Source organism: Corvus moneduloides, chromosome 2, assembly GCF_009650955.1.
Source record: "Corvus moneduloides isolate bCorMon1 chromosome 2, bCorMon1.pri, whole genome shotgun sequence".
NCBI lineage: Eukaryota > Metazoa > Chordata > Aves > Passeriformes > Corvidae > Corvus > Corvus moneduloides.
The window spans coordinates 28,620,102-28,647,026 of NC_045477.1; the positions used below are offsets into that span (position 1 = coordinate 28,620,102).

Consider the following 26,925-nt stretch of genomic DNA (forward strand, 5'->3'; position numbering starts at 1 on the left):
CCCTGCGCCCCGCCCTGGCCCCGCCCCCTGCGGGGGTCCCGGGGTGCGCGGGCCGGGGCTGCCCGGTGCTCCCCCCGCCCCACCGGGCCGCGGGCTCGCAGGGCCCCGGTCCCGATCCACGGCTCTGCCGCTGGACCCTCCGCCCCCGACAGCCCTGAGCGGGTCCGCCGCGCTCCGTGTAGGTCACGCAGGGCCTGATCGTGGTTACCTGCCCCGTTCAGCTTTCGTCTTGGAGCCGAGCCCGGCTGGCGCCGTTGTGGTGGGGGCTGCGGAGCGCTCCCGAAATCCCACCTCCGCAGTGTGTCTGTTGGCTCTGGTTAATCCGCTGTCCTTGCAATTAAGAGATGGTGTTGCTGGCCCACTTCCATCGTACAGCACGGCACGAAAGCGAACCTGAACAAGTACCAATCGAGCTTCTGCAGCCTGCTGGGAGAAATGAGGCTCCCACAGCAGCCCCAAGAACAGCAATGTGTTTGGGGTTTTCCCATCTAAAGATCTGAGGAAGCCAGCTGGATCAGAAGGGGAGATTCTCCAATTCATGACAAAAAAGGGGGCAGGAGTGTACTAGAGCAAGAAGACTCTTCATACAGAATTTTGCATGGTGAGTAGAGTGACAAGCATGGGCTCACACTTACATTACCTTTTCCTTCCATAAGGACATTCATGTAAGTTTTTAGTGTCAGATCCCATAGATTATTAGGTGCACAAGACAGATACGGTACAGATTACAGCACAGTAACTAGAAGATCGTGGTTACAAGATGAAGATGTAATGCAGCGTTGTGACTAGAGACAGGTGATTTGCAGATGGGAGCAGACTGGCACTGACCTCAGCACTCAAGATTTTTAAACTCTGCGTTCAGACAGAAAGGACGAGTTGAGGAAGAAGTTTCTGTAGCCTGGCAGCCTTTCTACTGCAGTCTAAGGACCATTCCAATAACCATTGCAAATAAGTGAAGTTTGAGCTTATGGAATTAGTGGCCACAGAGCCCTAGCCAGGCTAGTGCTTAGGGATTAAGAGATGACAAAGGGTACGAGATACTTTCTCTGATACTCTCCCAGTTTCTGACATGTTTTCAGTCAAGGATTTGCTATACCTGCTCAGTCTCCACTTGGATCTGTGCATGCTTCCTGAATCCACAACATCTTTTGACAAAGTCCCACAGGTCTGCCACCCTGCTCCTGAGAATGTGGACTTCAGCTGTTTAAACAGAGAGTTTGCCTTCACTTTCCTCAGGCTTAGATCTAAAGACAGTTCTTTCCATTCATTCCTTGCCACTTCCAACCAAATACTTTTGGAGACAGAGCAGCCTTGCTCTGTAGCACGATACAGTCAGCAGATAACTCCCCAGTTGCTTAGCAGCTAAATTAATGACTAAGGCACATTTGGCACGCAAATGCCTGCTCATCGTATGGATTTTTCCCAAGTGTACAGTGGTTTGACGTTGCACTGGAGGGATGCCAGCTGTGACTTAGTCTCCTCTAAAGGAATTGGCAACACTTACGGAAACAACTAGAAACAAGAGTTTTCAAAAACATTTAAATACCTGAGTTACATTTGCAAATTCTGCCTAATTATAAACAAAAGGCCATTTGGTCATTAAGTGTCACTAGTAGGGGATCAAGTCACCATGAGTGTGGAATGAGCCAAATCTCATTCTTAAGACTAGTTTTGATGCATTTCAACTAACATTTGAATCATTCACACTTAATCACAGACAAGTGGAGGGCAAGGGGGAAAGCAGTTAGCAGGAAGACATATTGGCAGGACCTCGTGGCACTAACTTGAAAAATTCGGCTATGAGGAAAAACCTAAGCTGGAGAGTACTAGAATTGTCATGTTAGATGTGAGAACCTGTGGCTCAGAGACTGAAAGGATGCTAGAAGCCTGGCCAAAAAACCAGAGGACCAGAGGGTCAAGTTCAGGGATTCAGGTTTGAACAGATGGCTGCAAGAAGTATGTCAGAAATGACTGAGGGGGCACAGAAATGACTGCTGGAGCAGCAGCAGGACCTTGAGACCAGGGTAGAAATACACAGCAAAGATTGTAGAAAGTACTGGGAACTCAGATGTGTGAGAGCTGGCTTTATTCTGACTGCAATGCCACAAAACTACACTCCACATGCTGAAGCCACTGCTGTTCCCTAGCGGTGCTTTCCGGTGCGATTGAAGCGCCTGTACAAGTACCGGATCCTCTTGTTCAGTTTGTGATAGTCCTCTGCAAACATCCGATCGCCCACCATCTGCTTCTTGCGGAGGCACCTCTGCAGCTCGTTCCCCCGCCAGCCTCGCAGCCAAGTGGGTCCCATGATGAGATTCTTCGGGTGGATCTGGAAGCCGCCTGAGAATAGGGGAGCAGAGACAGATGAAGCCAGCCACTGGAGAAGGCTGTTCCCAGGGCGGCCGGCCCAGATGCTCCCCGCCCTGTCACTGCTGGCAGAGGCACCAGCCCTCAGGTGGGTCCAGCCTCGCTCCCCTCCCGCCCCAGGGCCACAGCGCTGGGGAGATGCGGGCGGGGTATGTGTCTTACCGAGGATCCCCACGTTATCATACACCCCGAATAAGGCCCGCTTCTTCGTCCACCGATCCACCGGCTTGCGCTTGGGCGGTTCCTTGATGCGGATGGGCCGGGTGAGCCCTGCCAAGGGCGAGGAGAGCGGCACGGGGAGGCCGGGCCGCACAGGCGCCCAGCGCGCCCCGCCGCAGTCGCTAATGCCCCGCTCGGCGCGGGGCAGGGGAGCGGCACGGCCCAGCAAGGCTCGGCCCGCCGCCCGCAGCAGCAGCGTTGCCGCTGCCGCCGCCATGGGGATGACCCCCGGTGCCCCGGGGAAGGGCCGAGCCGGGACGGGAAGAGCGGCGCTGCCGCCGGGCCGCCCCTTCCGCCGGGGAGCGCAGGGGCGCGCGGGTGACGTCGCGCCAACGGTCGGGAGGGCAGAGGAGCCGGCGATTGGGCGAGGGGCCGGCGCGCGGCGCAGCCGCCGGGCGCTGATAGGCCCGTGGCGGGAAGGGGCGGGGCGAGCGCGGCCCGCGCGCGCTGTTTTGAGCGCCCGGGGCCGTGCGGGGTGGTGGCCATGGCGGCGGTCCCGGATTTCCATCTGCCCCTCGCCCCCGCCGATCTGCTGCGGGATGGCGGCCCCGGGCGCTACATGGTGCAGGAAGTGCTGTCCACCGGCGAGCTGCCGCCTGCACTCGCAGGTAGGGTATCCGCACGCCCTCCTCCCGGTCGGGCCCGGTCCTGCCGCCGGCTCACGGCCATCCCCTCGTCTCTCTCCGTGTTTTCCCGCAGCTTTCCGGGCCGCCTTCCGTGCGCGGGGCGCGCTGGCCGTGCTGCAGCACTTCGACTGCGTGTACAGCGTGCTGCAGTGAGTACCGGGCAGGGAGGGGGCGGCGGGGCGGGCGCTTGCCCCTCTGCTAGGCGCTCTGTGCTCGCCGCCCTTACGCCCTGTGTTTGCCCCGCAGCCACTTCCGAACCGTGGGCACGGCTGTCAAGGAGGACACCCTGGAGCTGATGATGCACGGTGGGTACCCGCTGTTTCCGGCCGCCGCGGCACTAACGGAGAGGTTGTTTTCCCTTGGCAGCTCAATGATGATATAAAGGCTAATGTGACTCGGCCAGCTGGGCTGCACCCTCAGCCCATTCCTGTCATACGGGTCTGTAATCTTGGTGGACGATGCTGAGTTGTGCATGTTCGCTGTAAGGGCAGACCGACAGAAAATCCTCTAGCCCATGTCCCTGGAAAATACATCTGTGGGATGTATCAGCTCAGAGCGAGTGTTTCTCTGAGCTGACAAAGGGCCGTGGGGATAGGACAAGACAGCACGCCCCAGGTTTGCGTTGCAGGGGGCAGCCTGTGTTACAGCTGGTGAGATGTGAGCACACATCTTTGGTAATCTGATGACTGCTCTAAGCCTTCAAAAGAGAGCATGTCTGAGGGACCTGGCAAGGAGTGCTCATGACTTTCTGCTTCTCCTCAGTGGTTTCCCACCATTCCAATGAACTTCCTGCTATCTTGAGCGACTCTGGGCTGAGCCATGCAGACCGTGCTGCTCATCTCAATGCTCTTAAGATGAACTGCTATTTGCTGACTGGTCTGATGAATGCCTTTGAAATGGAAACCTGCAAGAACAGTTGTTTGGAGGCAGATCCTGGTAGGAAGGTAGGTGAGGGGGCTGGGAGAAAGATGATAAAAGTCAGAATAAAATTTTAAGCTTGCTGAACTCTGTGGCATCTGTCAGATGTTATAGCTGGGTTTATATAAACATAATGCCAGCAAGAGCAGTGCATAATGTGGAGCGCTGGTGCTCCTGTGAAACTGTGCATGGAAAACAGCCAAAGGGACAATCGTGTGTCTAAACATCAGCAGAGACTTGGATGCCTAGGCCTTTCTATTTCACTCTTCAGTTTCTGGCTGGAACTTAGTGTGCCAGTATTTTCTGAAGATTTCCTGTCTGTGGGCAGAGATGATGGCAGTGGATGCAGGTAGAATCCTTAAACCACACAAGGCACCGGTGCTGGCCTGAGCTGAGAGGAAAGAACTGGGGAAAAAAAGCCCACTGTGATCTCACACATCTCACTGTGTGTCTCTTAATGCTGTAGAATTTAGCGGACTTTTTATATTTTGAAGGAAGCAGGGTAGTAATGGGTTTTTGTGTGTTGTGAAGCTGCTGATGTATCTCACTGTGTAATCTTCTTTCTAGAACAGGAAGAACCTTGCCAAGACTTCTGGATCCTTGTGGGAAGAGGAGAGGGAGCCGCTCTTACGGCTCCTTACACAGCTGCTGCAGCTGGATCTCCGTCAGCTTTGGGGTCGTTTAGCCATGGAAGAAGAGTTTGTCAGGTATGGGTTGAAGCAGATGTATATGTGGAATGAGTGACTGCTTCTGAGGGATAAAAGGTTAAATTATAAATCTACCAGTGAGGTGGTATTACAGCCCTCTCTGGGGTGCAGATCATTGGGAAACTGAGGAAACAGCTGGAGGCAAAAGCAGTGTATATAGGAACCGCTTCCTTTCCTCATGTAGGCCTTAAAAATTCAGATGTTTGCTAATTTTTAGGGGATACTGGAGAATCTCTCAAACAGAAATGTGTGGTGTGCTAGAATGATGTTTGTTCAAGTTGTGATAGTGAGGTTTGCTGTCTGTCTTTTATTGGTTTTAGTTTAATGACAGGAAACTGCTACCGTATCCTGGAGAATCCAAGTATCGGCCTTCAGAGGTACCGGGTCACGCGGGAGGCTGTGACACATCTGCTTGCTGCAGCTCTGGTTCACTGTGACCACATGTTCAGTGAGTTCCTGCTCTTCTGCCTTCTTCCTGAAGCCATTCCCAGTTACTTTCCCTGACTTTCTTCCTTGTCACGTGTGAAAGGTGCCACTCTGAAGATCACACAGATGTTACAGCACTTCGAGCATGTAGCCCCAGTGTTTGCACAGGCTGTGAGCCTCTGGGCTAAAGAGTATGGTCTGAAAAGTATGGTGGGTGAATTGCTAAGGTGAGAGAAATACCTCAAGGCTTGTCCTTCTATCTCAAGCAACTTGAGGCACCCCATTCCTTGTTTCATCTTTCTGTGCAGGGAAATTGGACAGAAATGTCCTCAGGATTTGGCTCGTGAGGCTTCTGGAGTCAAGGGTTATGCTACCTTTATAAGTGAACTGGCTGAACAGATTCCAGCTCTGGTGCTCTCCAACATGAGTGTTCTCCTGCCTCACCTGGATGGGGAGGTACGTTTCTGCCAAGTCACCTGTCCAGAAAAGTCAAATGGTAGAGATGCTGCTATCCAGTTTTTCTGTCTGAAAACAGAACCTCTTTCACAGAGCTCAAGTAACCAAAACCTGCTCTGTGGAATAGGTTCTGCCCTTACCTAAAAGATGCAAAGGGAACAGAAACCATGACATCTCCTGTCTGGTTGTCACTATCAGATGTCAGAGAACAGGAGACTGCCACTTGTCTGAGGTCCCAGCTGTTGTCCCTTGTTCTTCAGTACTTAATGAGTTTGTCATTGTCTTACCTTTTCTTTACCTGCTGTAAGTGTTTCTCATGTCAGTTCTTGGCTTCTATGAACCTACCTGGATAGCAGGGTTTGAGTTGGAAGGGACCTTAACACCTCTGCCATGGGCAGGGACACCTTCCACTAGACCAGGTTGCTCAAAGCCCCATCCAACCTGGCCTTGAACAGTTCCAGGGATGGGGCATCCACAGCTTCTCTGGGCAACCTGTTCAAGTGTCTCACCACACTCTTAGTAAAAAATTTCTTCCTAATATCTAATCTAGACCTACCTTCACTTTGAAGCCATTCTCTCTTGTCCTATCACTGCATGCCCTGGTAAAAAGTTCCTCTCCAGCTCTCTCATAGCCCCCTTTAGGTGCCTCCCCAGAGCCTTCTCTTCTGCAGGCTGAACAAGACCAACTCTCTCTGTCTTCATAGCAGAGGTTACTCTGTCTTGCAGGCACAGCTATGTTCACCCAAGTTTAGTACAACATCCATACTGCAAACAATCACTTAAAACTGGAGCCTGGGCCTTGGAAGGCCCAAACTCTGGGCATATCAAGTCATGTCTTTTTGTCTGCTCCTAGTTCAGTAAGTCCTGTCTTGGCAGAGTTACACGATGCGAAATGCTATTCTGACAGCTATGGCAGAAGTGCTGGTGCAGGTGCTGGAAGGTGATCAGCTGGAGGAAGCTGCCCGTGCTACTCGGGACAAGTTCCTGGATATGCTGCAGGCCCACGTGTGTGACATCCATAGCTTTGTGCGCAGCCGTGTGCTGCAGCTCTTCACTCGAATCGTTCAGCACAAGGCAAGTCTGTGCTGGGGAAATGGTGTTGCCTCAGTCATCCCTTCCCCTCTTGTGTGTTCTAAGGGAATTTCTGCCACCCTGCTTTTTGTTTGAAGGGATTGAAGTTTTAACAGAGAAAGGTATTGTCCCTGTGTATTGTAGTGTCTGCAGTTTCTTCCAAGAGACCAAAGATCCCAGGGGTGGGGGAACGAGGGGGTGGAAATTAAAAGCTGCTCTTTGTTACTGGGACAAACTAGAAGAAAGAGCACAGCATACAGCCTCTTTTCACACACTGGGAAAACATCACAATTACTAGATATTCTAAGACTCGACTCAACAGGATCCTGGATAGCCTAAATCCTTGCTTTCAATGGAGGCTGGACCAGAATATATCCAGAGGTCTTTTGAGCCCTAGACTTTTCTGTAAATCTACAATCTGTGCCGTTTAGTACATGAATATATCTGCAGTAAACTTTTCCCAAGTGTCTCTGAGCCTCCTTGATAACTTTATCTGTGCTCTTGTTGTGTGCCAGGCCCTGCCTTTGACTCAGTTTCAGTCTGTGGTGTCGCTGGCTGTTGGGCGGCTCAAAGACAAATCTGTCATAGTGGTTAAAAATGCGATCCAGCTCCTGGCTGCGTTTTTGTCCAACAACCCCTTCTCCAGCAAGGTAATTCCAGCTAATATGGTGGATGGATTAGATGTCTGTTTGCAGGCTGAATATCTGCAGTCTGCTATAGCCAGGGCAGTAGCATTTCTGTGTCTTGTGGGAGGAACAAGGTAGCCTTTGACTCTGCAGGTGGGAGCTTTCTGGTTTTCCCAGGTTCAGATCTTGCTTTCTTGGGCTCATCCCTCTCTTGGTGTAATTCACAGCTATGCAGAAGACCAGGAGGGATGTAATTGGTTGAGGTAAAAACCTGCAGCAGTTTTATTGGAATCCACTGTGGGGTTTCTCTCCTTAGGATCAGAATTAGTTTTTTAGAATATTCTTCATGAATCTGCAGCTCTTTGTGTTTAGCTGCACCTTCTCCTGAGTTTCTGAGCCTTAGACTGGCAACTTAAAGCAGTTCTCATTCTAAGATCAGGGCCAGAGTCTATTATTCCAGTTTCCCAAAACAGGGTTATCTATGGGGATTGAAAACTAAAGCAGGGAGTGGAAGAGAGAGAATTCTGGCATTTCAGGAAAAGGAGAATAACTGACGTATTTCTTCTTCTCTTGCTGGCATCTTCAGCTAAACTGGACTGACTTGGATGAGCCACTGAAGAAAGAAGTGCAGAAACTGCAAGAAATGAAGGATCGTAGGAGGCCCACAGCAGGTAATTTCCTTTCTTCCTCTTTCCACTTTCTAGGACAGTCCAGAATTTACTTTTCTTCATATTAAGTTTGCTCCCAGGTTGTGACAGCTTTTGTCTCAGATCTTACCTGTGTGAGATGGTGAGACCAGATAACTGGGATTAAACTCACAACAGTTTTCCTTATGGTGGTGTTATAAAAGGATCATATGAATGTCCATGCCTGAATCAACAGTCCTTATAGCTATATATCCTATTTTCAGGGTAAGAACTGAAAACATCTATGAATACCCTCCCAGGTTTCTCTTTTCTACCACTCAAGAACTGCTAGAGTCATGATTTTGGTCAGATATTATTTAAACTTGATTTGTAGGCAGCACCAAGTCCAAGGCTAATGATGGTTGCCTTACCCATCTTTTTTTTTTTCCTACCTTCAGTGGTTTCTTTTTCTTTTCTTTTATTTCTTTTTTTTTTTTTTTTAATGTCAGAATTCTTGTCTTATTCTTATGGCAGTCTGGGTGAGATCAGCAATGGGAGCAGTGCCTGCCTGGGGAGGGGGTAGGGGAAGTAGAACTCCTGAGTTCCAGATGAGATTTCCTTCCCATTAAAGGTGTCACCTGAGTCTGTGTTCTTCATTCCGTCTGATTTTTAAGTAGCTCCAGTGACTGCCCCAGAGGAAGAGTGGGAAGCAATGCTGCCAGAAGTTAGGGCTGCCACACAGCAGCTCTTTCAAGCACTGCAGGAAGGGGAAGAAGAGGAGCTGGAAGTTGAAGAAACAGTGGAGGGTACAGTGGAGCAAATCACTGGGCTGTTGAAGAAGCTGAATTACAAGTAAGAAGTCAAGCAGTTTGACAGTGTTTATCCCAAGGGGTGATTTCCAGTAACATTACTCTGTGGAAAGAGATTGACGTGGGCACCCAGCACAAGATGCTGGTAGGAGCTGCTTTCCCAGGTGTTCAGGGCAAAGTTGGATGCTTTCCCTTATGTTCTGCTCTGACGTGTTGCTGATACTGTCTTGGGCAATGTCATTGTCCAGGAGCGCGGCCCGCCTTACGCAGAAGGCCCTGTGTCGCTTCCAGGGGAAGGAACCTTTCAATGGCCCTGGGGAGGAGAACGAAGAGGCAACAATCCTGGGTGTTCTGAAGAGACTTTACACAGGTAACTGTATCACTCTGTTCCCTAAGTCCAGGATAATGCCAGAGCCAGACTAAAACCGTCTGTAATACTCTGTCTCTCCTTCTGACCTGTGGGGCTCAGTCTGTGTGTACTTGGCGGCTCATAGAGCTGCAGCATCCCTGGATTGTTTGTTCATCTAGTACCTTGGCATTTTAGCTGGATCATATTGATCTTAATTTCTGGTTGGAACAGTTCCATGGTCCCAGTAGAAGTGGATTTCTGGTGCTTTAACTCACGTAATGTCTGAGAGGAGTGAAGCCAGTGTTGCCACTCACACCCTTCTGCCATGTCTGAATTTGTCAGGAGTTCTGCTTCCTGAACAGGTGGTGGCACATAATGCTTACCCTTAGCAGCCTTGACCAAGTATCTGGTTCAAGCAAAGTCTTGGTTATCTGAGGCCTGAGCCTCTGGGTGTATTTTCAAGACTTTGCATACTTTGTTTGGTGTTTGTTTCAGCATAAGGTTGCTTAGCCAATTGCCTTGAGTGTATTTCTGTTGGAAGTCTATTGTCTAAAAATCTTCTTAACTTTGTCAACTCTCCATACTTGCACAAACTTTGTTGAGGAGTAGTAGTGTTTGCCTTCTCCCTGGTTCCCTTTTAGGGCCCTCATCTATCTTTGGGGAATTATCAAGTTCAGATTAACCCCATCAGCATTTTAATGGAGTTTACCCCAACTGGACCATGCCTTTCTATACCATTATACTAAGCTGGCATGTCTCTGGAGCATCACACTGTAGCACTGGAACTTTTTCCACAGCCTGCTGAGATTTTGTAGCTAGGTCTGATGGCAGAATTTGGATTTTTGTATCCTGGCTCTCGGGAGGTGTCACTGTGACATGGGGGAGAGGAGGGTTAAAATGCCCTGAACCACCTGTTTCTCTTGTATCTTGAGTACTGCTCACAAACAAATGTGCTGTATAGGTTCATGCCCAGGTGAGAACAATGAGGATCCTCCACATGACAACAGTAGTGATAAGATTGAAGAAGTACAGGAAGAGGAGCCTCCAGCAGAGCTGGTCAAACAGGAGATGTTGGTGCAATACCTGCAGGATGCTTACAACTTCTCAGTGAAAATCACAGAAGCTCTGAACCTGATCAGCAAGATGATGTACGAAAACTCTGTCTCAGGTATGTGAAATAACCATGGAGCCCTTTTATCCCCATTCATCATTTCTAGATCTTTCCCCTTGCTTGAGAGAAGATGTTGGAGTGGTGGAGCTACAGGGGAAGGAGAAAAGATTGAAGGGGCTGCTCTTCATTGAGTAGATGTCATAGATACTTCCAGGATATTGGAAAAGCAAGCATCATCTAAATGGGTGTCACGAAGGGGTTGAACAGGGCATGAACAGACTTTTTAGGAGTTCATTTTTTTAAAATATCAAGGTTGAAAAATGTATTTCTAAATGTTTAAAAGTTGTTTTTAAAGACATTTGAAATAAAATGTTTTTGAACTTTCTGAAATGAAAAAAACAGCCAGGGGACCAAAGTGAGTTCACTTGTGGAAGCTGCCCTGCCTCCTGTGGGGAGGGATGTATGTTCATCATCTCAGCTGAGGTTCTCCCAAAGTAAGCCTGGCCAGTGAAGCTGGGTTTGGTTACGTGCTCAGTGTGCTGACACAGCTTCAGGTGTTATGCTGACCTCAAGAGGGGAACTAAGCAGCTGGTCTCATCCACCTCACCTTTCCTCAAACTTTATTCTATGGTTAAACATGAGCCTGATCAACAGGTTCTGTGGCCTGGTCCTCTTCAGTGCTGTAGAGAAAGGTGGTGATGAGAAGGCCTTTGAGTTAATTCAGCTGTTCATATTTAGTATTAGAACTACTGTAATCACTTAGACTTTTTTGCAGTGTTTATCAGAAATTGGCATTTCCAAGGGATGAGGGGCACAACTCCCTCTCCCTTCCTCTCCAGCACATCCACTTGCACAGATCTGGGGTGTGGGTGTGGGCATTGCAGTGCCCTGGGCTTCATGCAAACACTTCTGAGGCTTCATCTCTGTTGAGGGCTCACGTTACTTGTGATCAGCATGTGGGCTTCCCCAGCAAGGTTTGGTGTCATTAGCTATTTGCACACACAGAAATGAACTCCTGGGTTCAGTGCCTTTACAGGTCCTTTGAAGTTCAAGGCCAAGAAAGTGCCCTACCTGATACTTAAACACCTGGGGTTTGATTGTGGGAGTGTTTTTTTATGGATGCATGAATTTTAATAACTTTTCATCTCCCTGTTGTCCTGTGCTGTAGTGTAAGGAAGGCAAATTCAGTGTCTGAACAGCAGAGCTCTTTTGAGATACTGTCTCCAAATGGAGACAGTATGCTGCTGGGTGAGGGACTGGTGCTAGGGGGATGTGTGTGCTCAGATTTAGCCTTTTTAAATTAAAGATTTAATAGTTGAAGATATATATTTTTTTTTTCTGTTGCATATTTATGTATTCTCATGTGACTGGGGACAGGGAAAGCATACCAGCTTGCCTGATAGATGTTCTTAACTCTGATTTTAAGTTGGGGCTTATACTGGTAAAAGCTCTTACTTAACCAGAGGTCAGACTCTGTGAGCTGTTTCTTGTACAACTCCTCAATCACTGCTGTGGATGCCTTGTGATGCTGTCTATCTTAATGGTTTTTTCTTGTCTTGTGAGCAGAAAACTGGGCAGTGTATTTCAGGAGTAGTCAAGCTGGAACCAAACACAGTATTCCTTACCCCATTTGTACATCAAATAGCTTAGTTCCTCTGGTTATAGCATTGCACTGGGGCTTATATTCAGCTGTCTGCTGTGACTATGAGATCTTTTTTCCCAAAGCTACTGTTTCTCAGAAGAGAATTTTGTTCTTTATCAAAGATAAGTCTCTCTGCTCTTTCCCTAACTGTATCACATTGGATTTAGCTACAATACTGTTAACTTGTTAATTCTTTTTTCTGGGACATCTACATCTTTGTACTAGTGATCCCATTCTGACTCAAGCCCTCTGCTGACAGTAGCAGTGATTTCTAGATGCTTGCAGAGCTTGCTGTGAGACCAGTACTCCTATGAATTTATTTTAATGGCCTCTCTAATGGGAAGTGGGGAAGAACTGCACTAACACAATTGTTCTCTCTGCAGTGGTGCAGGAGGCCATTGAGTTCTTCGTGACGGTCTCGCAGTTTGGTGTGCCCCAGGCACTGCTTGGAGTCCGCAGGATGCTGCCCCTCATATGGTCAAAGGAGCCTGGAATTAAGGAGGCTGTGCTGAATGCCTACAGACAGCTCTATCTGAACCCCACTGAGGATTCAGAGAGGTATGGATCTTCCTAATCAGATGGTTGGGTTTTTTTTCTCCTTTCCCACCCACATCCCCTTTCTGCTGTTGGGAATGGGGTATGGACAGGAAGAGAACTAAAAGTTGCCATACTCCATGCTGAACTGAAAGGTAAGGTTATTATCTGAATATCCCGGTCTTCCTGCAGGACCTACTGCTGAGCTTGGTTCTTGGTTTCTCATCCCTGGGGAGATGCATCATAACTCACCCTCATTTGTACCATCAGGGCAATAAAGGGCACCTGCTGCTTCTTATTTCTCCCCGATAATATTACCTGGAGACAGCACTTCTACAGTTTGTGCTCCGTCCTCACTTGTTCATAGAGAGATTTGCAGTTTCTTATGTTCTGGGGAATTGTACTTTGACTTGTGGTTGTAAATAAACTGGGAAGTGGCTGCTTAGTGCTTCTGATTGGATCTTTGAGCACCAGAAGGAGCACCAGTGCACAAGGCAATGGACTTTTAAGCCCACATCATGGTCATTGGCAATTGAGTTGGGTGACTTCGAGAACTCAAGCTTGTGGTGGGAGAAGTTTTCCTGATCCTAGGGATCAACTCTGTTATCCAATAGATGTTTTCAGCTCTCCCAATAGGGCACTAATTTTGACAGTTGCTTTTTCTTTACATTTTAATTTTTTATTGTTATTTTTCCCCTTTCAAAGGGCCAAGGCACAGAGCCTGGTGCATTCTCTCTCTCTCATCATGGTGGATGCGTCACTGGGAACGATACAGTGCTTAGAGGAAATAGTGAGTATTTGCCTTGAGTTTGGATTGTGTCTGTTTTATTAAAGTGGTAGTCATTGCAGTTTATGTCTTTACTTTGAGGTTCATTCTCCTTTGCCTCTGTCTAATTTTTTAACTGCATTGCTTTTGCAGATCTCAGAGTTTGTGCAGAAAGATGAAATAAGGCCTGCTGTGACCCAGCTGCTTTGGGAGCGATTCACGGAAAAATCTCCATGCTCGGCGCTCGAACGCCGCGCTGCTGTGGTGCTGCTGGGGATGATGGCACGGTGAGCCTGGGGCCAGGTCAAAGCCTGTGAGTGGAAGGATGTACAGGGAGTCGATTTTTATTGAAGAACTGTGGGTGCTGCATCAGCTGACTCTTGGCTCTAGCTTCAAAAATAGTAACCTTCTCATGGGGTAATGAAGCTTGGAACTAAACATAGTTGTTGCTGGGTCCCACCAGCACGGCCTCTGAATGATTATGATGAGATTATTTTCCCTGTGTTCTGAATGTCCATCCCTTCTCAGAGTTTACAGTGTCACAGCTCTGCAGCTTTGTCTGTGTTTGGATAAGAACAGTGAGAAGCTGCTGAGTAGAGATGTCTGGAGCCTTTAGCATGAAGAAAAATGAATGTTTCACTTTCAGAGGGCAAAAAAGAATGTATCTGCACTAAAAGGTTTTCCCTTCCTCAGTTTCCCAGCCCAGTAACCCTTTGGCATTCAACTTACCTGCTCTTCTTGCTGTTCTTACTTCAGTCCTTCACGAGTCAGAAACAGGCCTGCATAGTGATGATCCTAAAGTTCTTTCACAGGCAGAAAGGGGAACGGGTGGGTGTGGATTTGGGATTGGCTTCTTTTGGACGATGTTGGTTTGGTTTGGTTCCCGCAGCAGGGGAAGAAATGGCATATGTCACAAGTCCTGAGCTCCTGGACTCTTTTCTACTTTCCAACATTTCTGTTTTTCTTATCCTTCTAAGTTTTGGTCCTTTCTGATCAAAAAGAAGAGTCAAGAATCTTCTTTCTTTACAAAGAAGTGTTGATCACTTTGGAGAAACTTGTCTCCTAGTGGAAAGTGGATTATACTGGCTTCTGCGGAATATTATTTGCTGCTCCACTAGCTGTATCTTGAGTCGTTGGATGGGTTTTATTTTTTTCTCCTCTTACTCAAACCACTCCCTTCCACAAGGTACAAGGAGTATTTCTCTTGGTTATCCATACTTCTGTAAACTTTCAGCAGCACCTCATGTGATACCCCCATCCCTTCCATTCCACAGAGGGAAGCCAGAGATCGTAGGTAGCAACCTGGACATCTTGGTGACAGTGGGGCTGTCTGAGAAGGCATGTGAAGACTACAGGCTGCCTCAAGAAGTATGCAATGTTATTTCCAAGCTTGCCAGTAACCCTAAGGTAAGGCTCTGGGTTTGTTCTTGAGGTCACCCAGAAACAAAGAAAGGGGGAAAATGGTTTGTATGGAAGAAGAGAGAGAGGTAATTAAATTTTTACAGATTTTGAAATTAAGTAGGTTGAGACCATTCAGCAGCACTGTCTGGAAAGCTTAGCACACATCAGTGAACATGTAATAAAAGAATTTTCATTAGGCAACAGGCTGAGTTCAATTAGTAAAGAGTTCAGTGCACAAGAAAATATGTTTTCCTTTCAATTCTCTTCTTCAGACTCCCAATTTGAAACTGATTTGTGTTTTCTCAACCATGAAGCCCTTTCCTCTACTGATGTTCTGGTGGTGTGATTCTTTTGCCCTCCCTATTAATTGATATTCAGGAGTTGTCAGCTGTACAGCAGAATATAAAACATGAAAGGTTTTCAAACCTGTCCGTGTTACTTAGAACAACACGATGGTTGATGGCTTCTTTCCCTGGGAAACAATTTATACTTTTTTTTTTTAGTGCACTTGGAAAAAAGTCTCTGTTTTTTTTGACTCAATTATTTGGGGCATTTTGGTTCAGGAGTTCTACCACAAAAGCAACCCTCCTTCACAGAGCAGCATCATTCTGTGACAGCCTGTCCCACTTGGGTTGTTGCTGCACAAACTTCATGAGTTAACACAATTCAGAATATTCTTAAATGTTCTAAAGATGGCTGTAATTCAATTTGTGGTTGACTTAAGTCTGCAGTTAAGCTTGTATGTGAAAAGGGACTGAACCAAAAATATTTGACTGACTGACTGGAAGTAGCTCTTCTTCTTCCCCCACCCATCCTCCCAACCAGAAATTCAGTACAGAGGACAGGATTGTGGTGAATCAGGAATTTTTGTTTCAAGCTACTGAAAGCTGGTAAATCCTCAAGTAAATTCTATTTTGTTCAAGTATATATTCATCAGGCAGACACAGGTGTGCTGGGACACCTCAGATATTGTCATACTTGGTGTAGTAGCCCTCTAGGTTATCTTATTCCCAGCTAAAATGTGGTGTGACTGATACAGAATATATGCAACAACCTAAGTGTGAGGTGGTCTTGGACCCAGACCTATCCTCTGTTATTTCCACTGGTGGTATTTTGTTTTTAAACAAACCCTTATGGTTCTGGAGTACCCCAAGGCAAGTTGACTTATTGTTGACTAAAGGTTTCCCTCTTCATTCATTCTGGAGAAGGAGTAAATAATATCAGATTTTAAATTAATCCTTTTGAAATTTCAAAAGAGTTATTTTGATTTAAGGTGAGATAGTGGAACTGTCTGGGTTGGCCTGGGATCATCATTTGGCCAAGCTTCAAATCCACCCAGTGTTGTCACCATGCCATCACAAGTGACAGTAATGTCCCTGCTGCATGTTTAGCTGCAGAGCAGTACTGGATATCCCTGCTATGGGCCCGGCATGGGCTTGATTAACACTGTGCACACAGCAAGGTTAAGTACTGGGAAGGGCATGGGGGGATCTCACGTGCTGCTCTCATAGGAGTAACTTGCCTGTTGTCTCTGCAGCCAGCACTGGAGAAGGACAGTGCCCCTTTTCGACTGCCACAGAACCACATGCTCTTTGGTTGCCTGAGTGAGACTGTGAGTAAAGGTGAGCTCAGGTCAGCAGGAGGTTTGGAGGAGATGGGGTTGGGCTGCAAGACCGCCTGTGTTGTCACTGGTATGTGTGGGTACATTGCTCCCTCTTCTCATCAGGCTTTGCCCAGCCAAGCAGTCACTGGATCCCCTTCATGGAGGCAGCAGTAATGCTCATCTACCAGCTGGCAGAAGGGGCAGAGGAGATCTGTGCTGACATCCTGCATGTGTGCAGTCAGCAAGCTCTGGAGAAGCTGCAGGAGGCTGATGAGCAGAAAGCTGGTGAGGAAAAAAGTTGATGAAGGAAATCTGTACCTGTGGTTTCCAGTGCTGCTTCAGGTGGCCTAGAGTAACTGCAGGAGAACAGAGCTGAGGGGCTGCTGGTGGTGTTGGCATGGGAGGGTGCGAGTGCTGTGAAGGAGTCTGTGGAGTGTGGAGATGGGTTATACAGTGAGGCTTGGCACTAACTGATGGAGAAGAGGTCTAGATTAACACTGAACTGTGGTAATTTTTCTCCTTTAGATGCAGGGGACTCTCCAAGCAGAGTCTCTGATGGTGCTGGCAGTCTGCCCACATTCCTGTTGCTACACCTGGTGTCCCTTGTGGGACAGGTGGCACTGCAGCAGGTAGCATATTTGGAAGTGTCAGTGAGTGCAGAGCTACGCAGACGCCGCATGCTCAAAGAGGAGAAGACCAAGAAACAATCTGACACCAGCACAAAGAAGCAGAGACCCCAGGTGAGAACCAAGGGGGTTTTTTTTCTATGGGCAGCTCTTGTAATGTCCCAGCTACAGCAAACATCTGGAGAATGCAATCCTGAGGTTGCATGAGGTCCAGAGCAATGTGTGCTTCAGGAATAGAAACAGACACATATTGGTTAGGATTGACAGGGAGAGTTGAGGTCCTTGAATGACCCTATTCACTAAAACTCCCACACTGGTCTTGAGTTTTGAAGAGGCAGAGGGGAGGGAGTGAAAGATTATGGCCTGACCATGGTTATCTTCCTGCTTCAGGCAAACATTTCCTTTGTATTCATCACCTCCTTTCTTACCAGAGCAATCTTTTGCAACTGATGCAGTAGTGGTGAAGAACATCCATTTGTACCCTGAGTTCTGGAAAAAAGCTTCCTAGAACCCTGGTCCAGAAGATTTGAGAGTCCTATCCTCTGTTAGGTAGAAATGATGAAGGTTTAAGAGTAGACTTTCTAATGTGATTTGGATGCTACAAATGCCCTGTTTGGTTAGGTCTACCTTGGGATGTTTTCTAGACTGTAATGTGGCTGACTTTCCTGGGTAAGTACAGGGAAAAATGTGTCCCCCTAGGTATCCAGTTGGTAAGTTGCTATTAGATGCTTACCCTGCTGAGTCCACAGAGAAATTTGTAGTTCATTTCCTCATCCACCTGCTTATCAGTGTCACTACCACTTTCCACACAGGAGGAGGTTATGATGAGATTTTCAAAAAGGTAGCAGTTGGATACAGATTTGGTCCCCATTGCAATGCCCATGTCTCTTCTTCCCTTGTGTTGCTTTTTCCTTGCTATAAGGTTTCCCATAATCTTGCTCACAAAACCAGCAATTCAAAGGCTGCTCTGAACTTCTTGCTTTTGGGATTTGAATGTTCCTTAAGTTATGCAGGACTCACACACTGATGCTGGATGTCTCTTAGGTCTGTCTTACCTTAGTAGTGTCAGTAGTTCAGGCTTTCTTTACATTCTGGGCTCCTTAGTACGAGAGACATGGAACTCCTGGAGCAGGTCCAGTGGAGGGCAATAAAGATGATTAAGGGACTGGAGTATCTCTCTTAGAAGGAAAGGCTGAGGGAGCTGGGCCTCTTAGGCCTCAAGACTGAGAGCGGGACCTCACCAATGTCTGTAAATATTTGAGGAGGGGGTGCCAAGAGGATGGAGCCAGGCTGTTCTTGGTGGTGCCAAGCACTAGGACATGAGGCAATGGGCAGAAACTGATGCACAGGAAGTTCCACCTGAGTATTAGGATGAACTTCTTTACTGTGGGGATGACCAAGCACTGGAACAGGTTGCTCAGAGAGGTTGTGGAGTCTCCCTCACTTGAGATGCTCAAGAACCATCTAGACACAATCCTGTGCAATGTGCTCTAGGAAGACCCTGCTGGAGCAGGAAGGCTGGACCTGATGACCCACTGTGGTCCCTTCCAACCTTACTATGTGATCCTGTGACCAGTGTTCTGTGGCATGTGGACTGGCAAATCCTGGACTACCCTTCACAGCTTCATTCAGTTCTTGGGGGAAAGTGGGTTATTAAACTCTGTCAGTCTGTTCCCCGCTCTAGTTGTGCAGCTGGTAACGTGCATATACCTCACACCTGAGAGAAGAGAAGAGAACCCTTAGAAGGAAGAGGTTATTGTTGCCTGACAGCTTTCTTACAGTCTCCTCTCTGCACAGAGCACAGGGAATGAGACCATTATGGAGGAGGAGCTGGGCCTTGTGGGAGCCACGGCTGATGACACTGAGGCCGAGCTCATCCGCAGTATTTGTGAGACAGAACTCCTAGATGGTAAGTGTGGCTGCCACCAAGGAATACTGGCTCTGCCTGCCTGTGTGAAAGAGCAGGTACAGTGGGTAACAGATCCTGAAGGAGGAAGGCTGTTTCCTTTGGAAGGAAGCACTGTCATTTTCCATGGTGTCCGTTTCCATATGGGCTGTCTGTTTCTTGGCTCTGCCTTTCTGGAGGTGGTTGTTCAGTGGTGAAAGTGAGTCAACCAGTAACTGTAGCTTGCAGCAGCTCTGGGATAAATGGAGTCATTGTTCTTAAAGTGGGATGCACAAACAGTGCTCTCATGCTCACTGTCTTTATCCCCACTCTAGGGAAGCACCTGTTCTCTGCCTTTGTTCCACTGGTGCTGAAGATCTGCAACAGCCCTGGACTCTACAGTGACTCGGCGCTGTCAGCTGCTGCAGCCCTCGCTCTTGGCAAATTCTGCATGATCAGGTACTGCTGAGCCATGCCAGAGTTCTTTTCCCAGCCTTCCTAGCACTAAAGCACAAGCAAATGTTGCAATTCCTTTTCCAAGGAAAGAACAAACACAGAAGAGTGTTCATAGATCACTGTTTTTTAAGCTGGTTTTTTTCCTCTGCTCTCTGAGAGATGGAATTTTGCTATCTGTCCCTTCTTTCCTGTACCCTGTCTTGTTAGCTCTGAGTTCTGTGACTCACACTTGCGTCTGCTGTTCACGATGATGGAGAAGTCCGCTCTGCCTGGTGTGAGATCCAACCTCATTATTGCAGCAGGAGATCTGGCCATCCGCTTCCCCAACCTGGTGGAGCCTTGGACATCTCATCTCTATGCCAGGTAATGCTACACTCATTGTTGGAAGAGGACATGTGATGAAAACCCTGTGGAAGAGTGACACCGGGCCCCCAGAAGGTGAGAATGACCCAAGGAAGCAAATTGAAGATGTTGGTGCAGGGAGACCAGAGCTGTGGTTCTCTGGGCTGTGGAATAGGCTGTCATGAGTACCAGTAACTCAGAGGCACTCCCTCGCTGCGTGCTGCAGTAACTGTTTGCTCCTGTCAGGTTGCGGGACCCCTGTCCCAGCGTGAGGCAGACGGCTGGGCTGGTGATGACTCACCTCATCCTCAAAGACATGGTAAAGGTGAAGGGCCAAGTGAGCGAAATGGCAGCTCTGCTCATAGACCCAGAGGAGGCAATCGTCGGAGTGGCTCAGAACTTCTTCGGTGAACTCGCCAACAAGGCAAGTGGTTGCTCTGGGACCTTATTTCACAAGAGCAGGGAAGGGCTGTTGGAGGCTGCATCAATTACATGGGTTCTGGAGAAGGTGTGTTAATAGTGTAGAGCCATTGGTGTGTCTTTCTGTGGACTAAATAAGGGGAGTTGAAAGAAATACAAGCTTTGCTTCATCCCTGCCTGATGTTGCTGAATTTGACCTGATCCATTGACATTGGAAGGCAGGCTCCAAACCACTGCCTTTTTCCTTTGCTTGTGTTTGCCCAGCACAGGGTTGGGAACAGCTTTCTGTAGCTCACCTTTAGGCCTTACAGCAGAGTTCCCTGACCTTATGGCTCAGGCAATGCACCTTCTCTGAAATCTTTCTGGGTAGTTCTTGGCTGTGGGACACTGAGATACTTAAATTGCAGCAGTTTCTGCCCAAGCAGGTAAGAACAGGAGCAGTGTTACCCTCTGTACACTGTTCATTCCATGTGCAGCCTCACATGGGCCCTTCAGAGTTTGAGATGTACTGCCTGAGAGGCTGCAGTGACACTGGGGCTTTTCTGTCTCAGTCTGCTTTGTTGAAGCAGAGCTGGCCACCTGACTGCACTGACTCGCTATCTCTGCAGTGTGTATGACAAATCTATAAGCAGTGGGAAAGAGAATATGGACTGGACCTTTTGAGGCAAGATGCAAAGCAGTTCCATGAACTGAAAGGCTGTTTCCTTTATCAGGAAGCCTTTTTTGTTGGGTTGTGATAAGGTTGGAAAGCAAAGAAACTGCATCCAAGTCTGCCAAAGAGCAGAGCTGAGGTGCAGTATTTAGCTTGTTGGTTAGCTGGGATTTTTCCCCCCAGCCAAATACTCCTGGGTAGGCATGGCTGGCTATGTACAGCTCATTTCAAAAAACTGGTGCTTTCAGTCAGTAGATTTGGGATCAAGTGGGCAGCTTATTTGGCTTGACTCAAATTATCCTTTATAGTGCTGTATCTCATGTAGAAACTTGTGTTCTGCACAGGGTAATGCTGTCTATAACCTGCTTCCAGACATCATCAGTCATCTCTCAGATCCTAACAGCGGCATAGAGGAGGAATCCTTCCACACTATTATGAGGTATTCTGAGGTTACATAAATCTCTTATTGCCAGGACTATGTTTATGCAAAGGGGGTGCCATACCAAGGGAAGAAAAACTACGCTGACATGTAGAAAATGCTTTTTCAGTTGGTCTCTTTGATCTGACTTTTTCAGTCTGTACTGGAAATGGAGTCATGCTGAGGGGAATTGATTTTAAAGCCACACAGCTGGGAGTGAGGAGAGACTCTACAAAGAGTTACCACTAACTCAAAATTACTTTCCCTCTAGAAAAGGAAAATAGTTGGTTTTACACATGGGAACATGGATACACAACACTAGGAAAACACAACAGGTTTTTAAGACTCTGCTGCCTTTGTCATTTTGGTGGCTACTGAAGTTTTGTAAGCAGTTTTAGTAAAGCAGTAGTTATAGTAACAGGTTTGGGTCTGGGGTGCCTTTCTGGTGGTTTGTTTTATGAGGGTTTTTTTTTGGTTTGGTGTTTTGGTTTTTTTCAAGAAAGCCTTAGTCTGGACTATAGAGATGTTGGAATATTTCAATCTGAGGTTATTGGTTGCTCATAGACAGCACTAATAATGTCTTTATTGGTAAAGCACAGAAATTTTCCTCTCATTTCTGGAACTTAACCACATGAGGGTTTTTCTGAGTCATTTGAATCCCTATGGATTATAGAGGGGAGTGTTAGACAAAAGTATTGCTGTTGCTGAAGAGAGGAACAATAAAATCTCCCATGATTTTTCAACTAGCCTTTCCACCTATGAGAATCCAGTGCATTTAGGAAGAGGGATGGGATTTAGGATAGGTAGGAATTGCAAGACACAGAAAAAGTCTATTAGGGAGGGTGTAACTGAGACTGAAATTAATTTATGGTGGCAAAAGTAGATGGATATTTTGCTTCGGTTTTAATTAAGGAGGGTAATGTGCAATACTGGGAAATACAGCTTGTGGTTCCTGACAGCACACATAGAAGTGGAAGTTAATGTCTGAAGTGAAGCAAACCATCACAGGGAGACAAGAGGCAGCATGTAGAAAAATTCCAAATAATTTTGGAATTTTCAGTACTGTTTTTAATTAATGTAATTTAATTAATGAATTACCACAGACATAGAGCATAATAAGTGTAATAATTTCATTAAAGTGTGATCGGTGGGGTTAAGGAAGGTGTAAGATGGACTTTTGACTTCCAGCAACATACACAGAGAGAACTGGAGGTGTCTGGCAAATAAGAGAAGAGGCAGTATTGATTTAACAAAATAGACAGGTATCAAATTAGTATAAGGATAATTAATTGTAAAGACCTGATCATCAGTTAACACACCACATATTGTTTAAATAGGAAAAGAAGAGAATTAGTAGTTGAAACTGAACTATTTCCCCATGCAGCATTATATGAAATGCTTACATTGTGGAGAGGATCAGGTCTAACTTGGAAACCATGGTGGACAAAAGCACAGGCTAGGTATGAAGCAGTGCCTTATGCTCCAGGGATACTTGCCAACTGGAGAACAGAGAGGTTTAAAAAAGATGGGGATAGTGGTGGGACCATCACTGTTAAAGGACTAACTGGAGAGTGCAAGAGTTAGTGATTAAAAACTGAGATGGAAACTAGCAGAACTGAGTATAAGGCTGAATGTTTAGAAGTTGTTTAACCTCTTCTGTAAAGGTATGGCTAAAGTTAGAGATGCATTCTACTTCCTGCTTTAGCAGCCCAGTTTCTTCTGGTGTAGAGAAGCACTGGCAGTGCTGGTGAGACCTTGCCTGGAGTACTGCCATAGTTCTGGTCATTGAAGTTAAAGATGAATTGATGCTGGAACAAATGCAAAGGGAGGACTCTTGAGAATGCTGTCTCTGTTATGTATCTTAGAAAAGCAGCTTGGTGTGGTGGTAGTAGACATAACAAAGACTGAACAAGGAAGTGCTTTAGAACAATTATATCAAGGCCAGTGGCAACCTGACTGAACTAAAGTTAACAGAAATGTTGGTACAAGAAAAAGGGAGGGCAGCAGGACCTTCTTAATAAATAGAAGTTATTCAGTAATTTCTAAGAGAACATAGTGCAAAATGCACAAGTACTTAACTGGGCTAAAGTCTAGGTATCTCTATTCCTCAAGAAGCTAAGAAAAAAATGAGATTAGATTAGTATTTAAATTCTGTGTTAGGCTTTGTTCCCATTTTAGGGCAAAGTAATGCTCACTTTTGCATTGATCCAAAATGCAACAACACACTTCCAGCAAATTAGTAATGAAAAAGTCACAAGCATGGTTTTGAGGGGGGAAAAACATACTGCATGCCACAGTGCTCCCCTCAAGGTCTGCTTGTCAGACAAACCAGTCTGTCAGTGCAACTTGTGAAGGGAGGAAATTGTCTGGACGTGCTGCACGCTCTTAAAACTGGATGGAAGGAGCAGATTAGAAGTCAGCACTGCTGCCTTTTCAATACCCCTCCCACCTGAAATGGGGATTCCTCTATGGGCTCTGAACTTTTGCTTTTTTTTTTTTTTTTTTTTTTTCCTCTTGCAGACATCTGTTCTCATATATTACAAAAGAAAAACAAACAGAGAGCTTGGTGGAGAAACTTTGTCAGAGATTCCGGACTGCCAGGTGGGTTGTAATCTTCATTTTCCTGCCAAGTGCTTCTGCTTCTCAGGAATTTTTAGAAGAAATGAGCTTGTATGTGGTGGTTCTAACAGGTTCCCATTATATTCTTCACGTGGCAAAGTGACAAATGCTGACTTAACTTGGATTAAGTTCCTTTTTTTTTTTTTTTTTTTTTTTTTAAGTACCTTCTCCTAAAAATACATGAATACTTATAAATTAAGGTTTCTGGTTTTATTATGCAGTGATTTATCTCCTCTTCCTTCCTTTTTTAAGGAAAAAGTTTTGTGACAGTCTAGATCTGCATTACAGCTGAGCAAGGAGACATCCTGCACGTGGATTTTACATACCTTTGTGATTCTTCTCTACAGGCTATTGTAACTCAGCTATGAAATGAGTGTGTTCAGCTGAGAAGCTGGGATCTCTCCAGCCATCCTGCCTGGAGTGATCTCAACTATCAAGCTGATATAGGCCTGTCCTTGTTCTGCATGCATGGGCTGCTCAGTCTATGCCTGGGATTCTGTTTTGGTTTTTTATTATTATTATTATTTTATTCAAGGGCTTGTGCCACCATACACTTTGGCTTTTGCTTTGCTCTGTCTCCAAGATGTGCACGCCTTGCTCGTTGTGCTGATTACAGAGTGCAGGATGCACACTGTGAATCTGGGATATCATTTCTCTTTCTGGGTTTTGGGGTTTTTTTGCTGCTTTTTCCCCGCTCCCCAAGCTATAATTTCATTCACCCAGGTGTACACTTTTTGTTTCCTTCCAAGAAGAAGAATAATAGAAATTTATCTTCTTCCCTGTCATGTACTTCCAGTTAGATATCTTCATTTTAACTTCCACTGGCTTTGGTGTACCCTGCTTTCCCCCATTCCTGTGGTTTTCCTTCTCCATTGTTGTGGCTTTGCCCTTGAGATTTAAGCTGTGTCTGCTTATCTTGGCCATTTGTACACAGTGCCTGGGCATGTGATCTGCTCAGCTGCCTCAGGGAGTTGCATATTTCCCAAAATATTTGGATTTTGTTTCCTGAGCAAGAGTGGAGAGTGGTCCCTCTCTCCCAAGTTGCCTCCCAGGAGCACTAGTGAGCTCTTCACACCACATTTGTAAATAACCATCTGTATGTAAGTTGTGTCCAGCCTTTAGGAGAATGTCCTGATATTTCTGTACCTCAAAGATGATCAGCTTGATGCACACTAGTAGTACTGCTAGAGCAAGACTGTTGCTCCAGGCTAAAACAGGGGCGTATCAGAAAAGATTTTGTAGCCACCATCACCCTCCTCAGCATTTCTGGAGTTCTAAACATAGCAACTTGCCAGGTGTCATTCAGGTTTTAAAGGTGGAAACACCTGGATGCTGCACCTTTGTTCTCCACCTGTCTGGGTTTGAGCAGAACATCCTGAGACAGCATGTGCAGGACAGACTTTGGGCCCTCGCTTTGTGTATATTAAAAATAGGGGCTTTGGCCTCACTTTTTTGCCTCCCATTCCATCACAGTGATCTACATTAGGGATGTTAGTATGTGCTTTTGTTTTTCTTTCCCTTTGGTTTTATTCCAGTGATTTTTTTCTGGAATTTGAATGTAATCCTTCTCTGATACAGCATTTTTTATTTGTTGTCTTTATAACTTAATGACTGTGACCTTCTTTATGTAACTAGCCAGGAAAGAAAGAGAGAACATCAAATGCAGCTTCTGCTTGAGATCATCTCAAACATGCAAAAATTAACAGTCAAGGGGGGGTTTGTTATGTGGTTAAAATAAGGCCCTTCAAGAGGAATCCTGACCTGAGTCTTCTCCTCCTGGTCAGCAATAACTTCTGACACTTTTCAAACAAATGACTGTGTTCTTTAGCAGTGGAGCCTTCCTGTTTTTCCAACAGGCACTAAGTCAGTGTCCTGGAATACAGTGGTGGTTGTGTATGGTATGGCACAGCACCCTGTCACTGACTTGTAACAGAACAACCTGAATCTCATGTTCTGCAGGGCAGAAGCACCTGCAGGAAATGTTATTAGCTCATCTTCATACACCCCTTTTTGAAAGAACTAATGGTGATCTTTGTCTTTCCCAGGACTGAGCGTCAGTATCGGGATCTGTCCCACTGCCTTACTCTGCTTCCAGTCTCAGAGCGGGGCCTTCACAAGCTGCAGGACAACTATGACTGCTTTGCAGACAAGCTCCAAGATCCAACTGTCTACACTTGTTTCCAAACTGTGCTGGCTCGATTCCGCAGAGCAGGCATCAAACCTGAGACTAAAGTAAGGATGTGGGACAAGAGTCCAGGCCAGAAAAACAATTGCTTTTTACATACAGTGACTGGAAAGCCCTGCAGTATTCCATTTTAGGCAGACTATTCCTCATCCCAAACAATTTATCAATTCATTTATTTAACTTGATGGCAGTTCTGCTATGGATGTCATACTTCTCTCCCCTCACCTTCTCTTTTTTTTTTTTTTTTTTTTTTTTTCTTTCCACCACTCTTTTACATCTCCCTCAGGCTCTAGCTGAAGAGCTGGAGCAGAAGCTCTCTGCCTCCCATAACCAAGGACTGGATTCAACAGAGACATGCCAGGATGGTAGTCAAACTCCAATGCCAGTGCCAGCCAAGCGGAAACCAATAGGAAGTATGTTCCTTTTTGTGAGACTGCAGCCTTCCCCTGATCCTGTAGTCCAGCAGAGACACCTAGGGACTTTTCCTCACTCTTACAGACAGAAAGCTGCTACCTTTCTCTATTTTTTTTTCCCCTATTTCTTGACAGGTTCACGCCGCCAGCCCCTGGGCCCAGTCAACACAGATGACGATTTTGTCACACCCCCGTCTCGCACCCTCCGAAATCGTAAGCGTGCCCAAAAGCGCCCTCCACGCAAAAAAGCCATCGTTACCTTCTCCAGCGACGAGGAGAACAGCTCTGAGGATGGTAAGGCACTGCACATGTGTGCTCTGAGGGTGAAAGGGGAGAAGGACTACACATTTGGCCCAACAGCGATGTCCCTTTGGTCATGGGCTTCAGAGCACTGTGGAGGCTGCCTGTAGCTTTCTCTGCTCAGAGCAGTGGAGTGATCACTACTGACACATTTTACTCTCTTTAGAGCTATCGGCAGAATTAAGAGAGGAAGAAAACCCCACCAAAACAACTCCCATCACCAGATCTTCAGGCCGACGGCTGCGCTGAAAGAACCATCTGCCACTGTCTTTTACTAAAAATAAAACTCCCTTTATGCAACAGTCTCCTTCTCTTGTCTGAACTACCCCATAATATGACAGTGCTTTAAATG

At 46.5% G+C, this 26,925-nt stretch overlaps 2 protein-coding genes and 1 non-coding gene across 6 annotated transcripts; 2 read left to right on the plus strand and 1 right to left on the minus strand.

Annotated features, from left to right (window-relative positions):
- Nucleotides 1-20: 20 nt before the first annotated feature.
- Nucleotides 21-26,877, plus strand: NCAPD2 (non-SMC condensin I complex subunit D2). 4 transcript variants are annotated; one of them, XM_032098713.1, is made up of 31 exons: nt 21-601; nt 3,286-3,361; nt 3,459-3,517; nt 3,975-4,156; nt 4,698-4,837; nt 5,158-5,285; nt 5,367-5,490; nt 5,572-5,719; nt 6,596-6,793; nt 7,306-7,440; nt 8,003-8,087; nt 8,717-8,894; nt 9,100-9,221; nt 10,162-10,368; nt 12,337-12,511; nt 13,193-13,277; nt 13,407-13,540; nt 14,528-14,660; nt 16,192-16,276; nt 16,381-16,542; nt 16,783-16,997; nt 18,681-18,792; nt 19,104-19,227; nt 19,432-19,587; nt 19,813-19,990; nt 20,983-21,077; nt 23,577-23,657; nt 25,721-25,907; nt 26,147-26,273; nt 26,409-26,567; nt 26,740-26,877. In XM_032098713.1, exons 3-31 carry the CDS (start codon nt 3,508-3,510, stop codon nt 26,820-26,822), a joined length of 3,948 nt encoding a protein of 1,315 aa, XP_031954604.1. In that variant the 5' UTR covers nt 21-601; nt 3,286-3,361; nt 3,459-3,507; the 3' UTR covers nt 26,823-26,877. The 4 variants fall into 4 exon arrangements, with proteins under 4 accessions (XP_031954604.1, XP_031954603.1, XP_031954602.1 ...); XM_032098712.1 differs by lacking the exon at nt 21-601 and adding an exon at nt 2,340-2,455; XM_032098711.1 differs by lacking the exon at nt 21-601 and adding an exon at nt 3,029-3,194 and having other exon boundaries at nt 8,720-8,894.
- Nucleotides 2,065-2,887, minus strand: MRPL51 (mitochondrial ribosomal protein L51). Its single transcript, XM_032098726.1, has 2 exons — nt 2,530-2,887; nt 2,065-2,340 (listed from the first exon to the last, which is right to left on the minus strand). Exons 1-2 carry the CDS (start codon nt 2,801-2,803, stop codon nt 2,144-2,146), a joined length of 471 nt encoding a protein of 156 aa, XP_031954617.1. The 5' UTR covers nt 2,804-2,887; the 3' UTR covers nt 2,065-2,143.
- On the plus strand, nt 3,578-3,900 carry LOC116440499. Its single transcript, XR_004238652.1, has one exon. It is a non-coding gene; the product is annotated as a small nucleolar RNA U85 (small nucleolar RNA).
- Nucleotides 26,878-26,925: the final 48 nt, after the last annotated feature.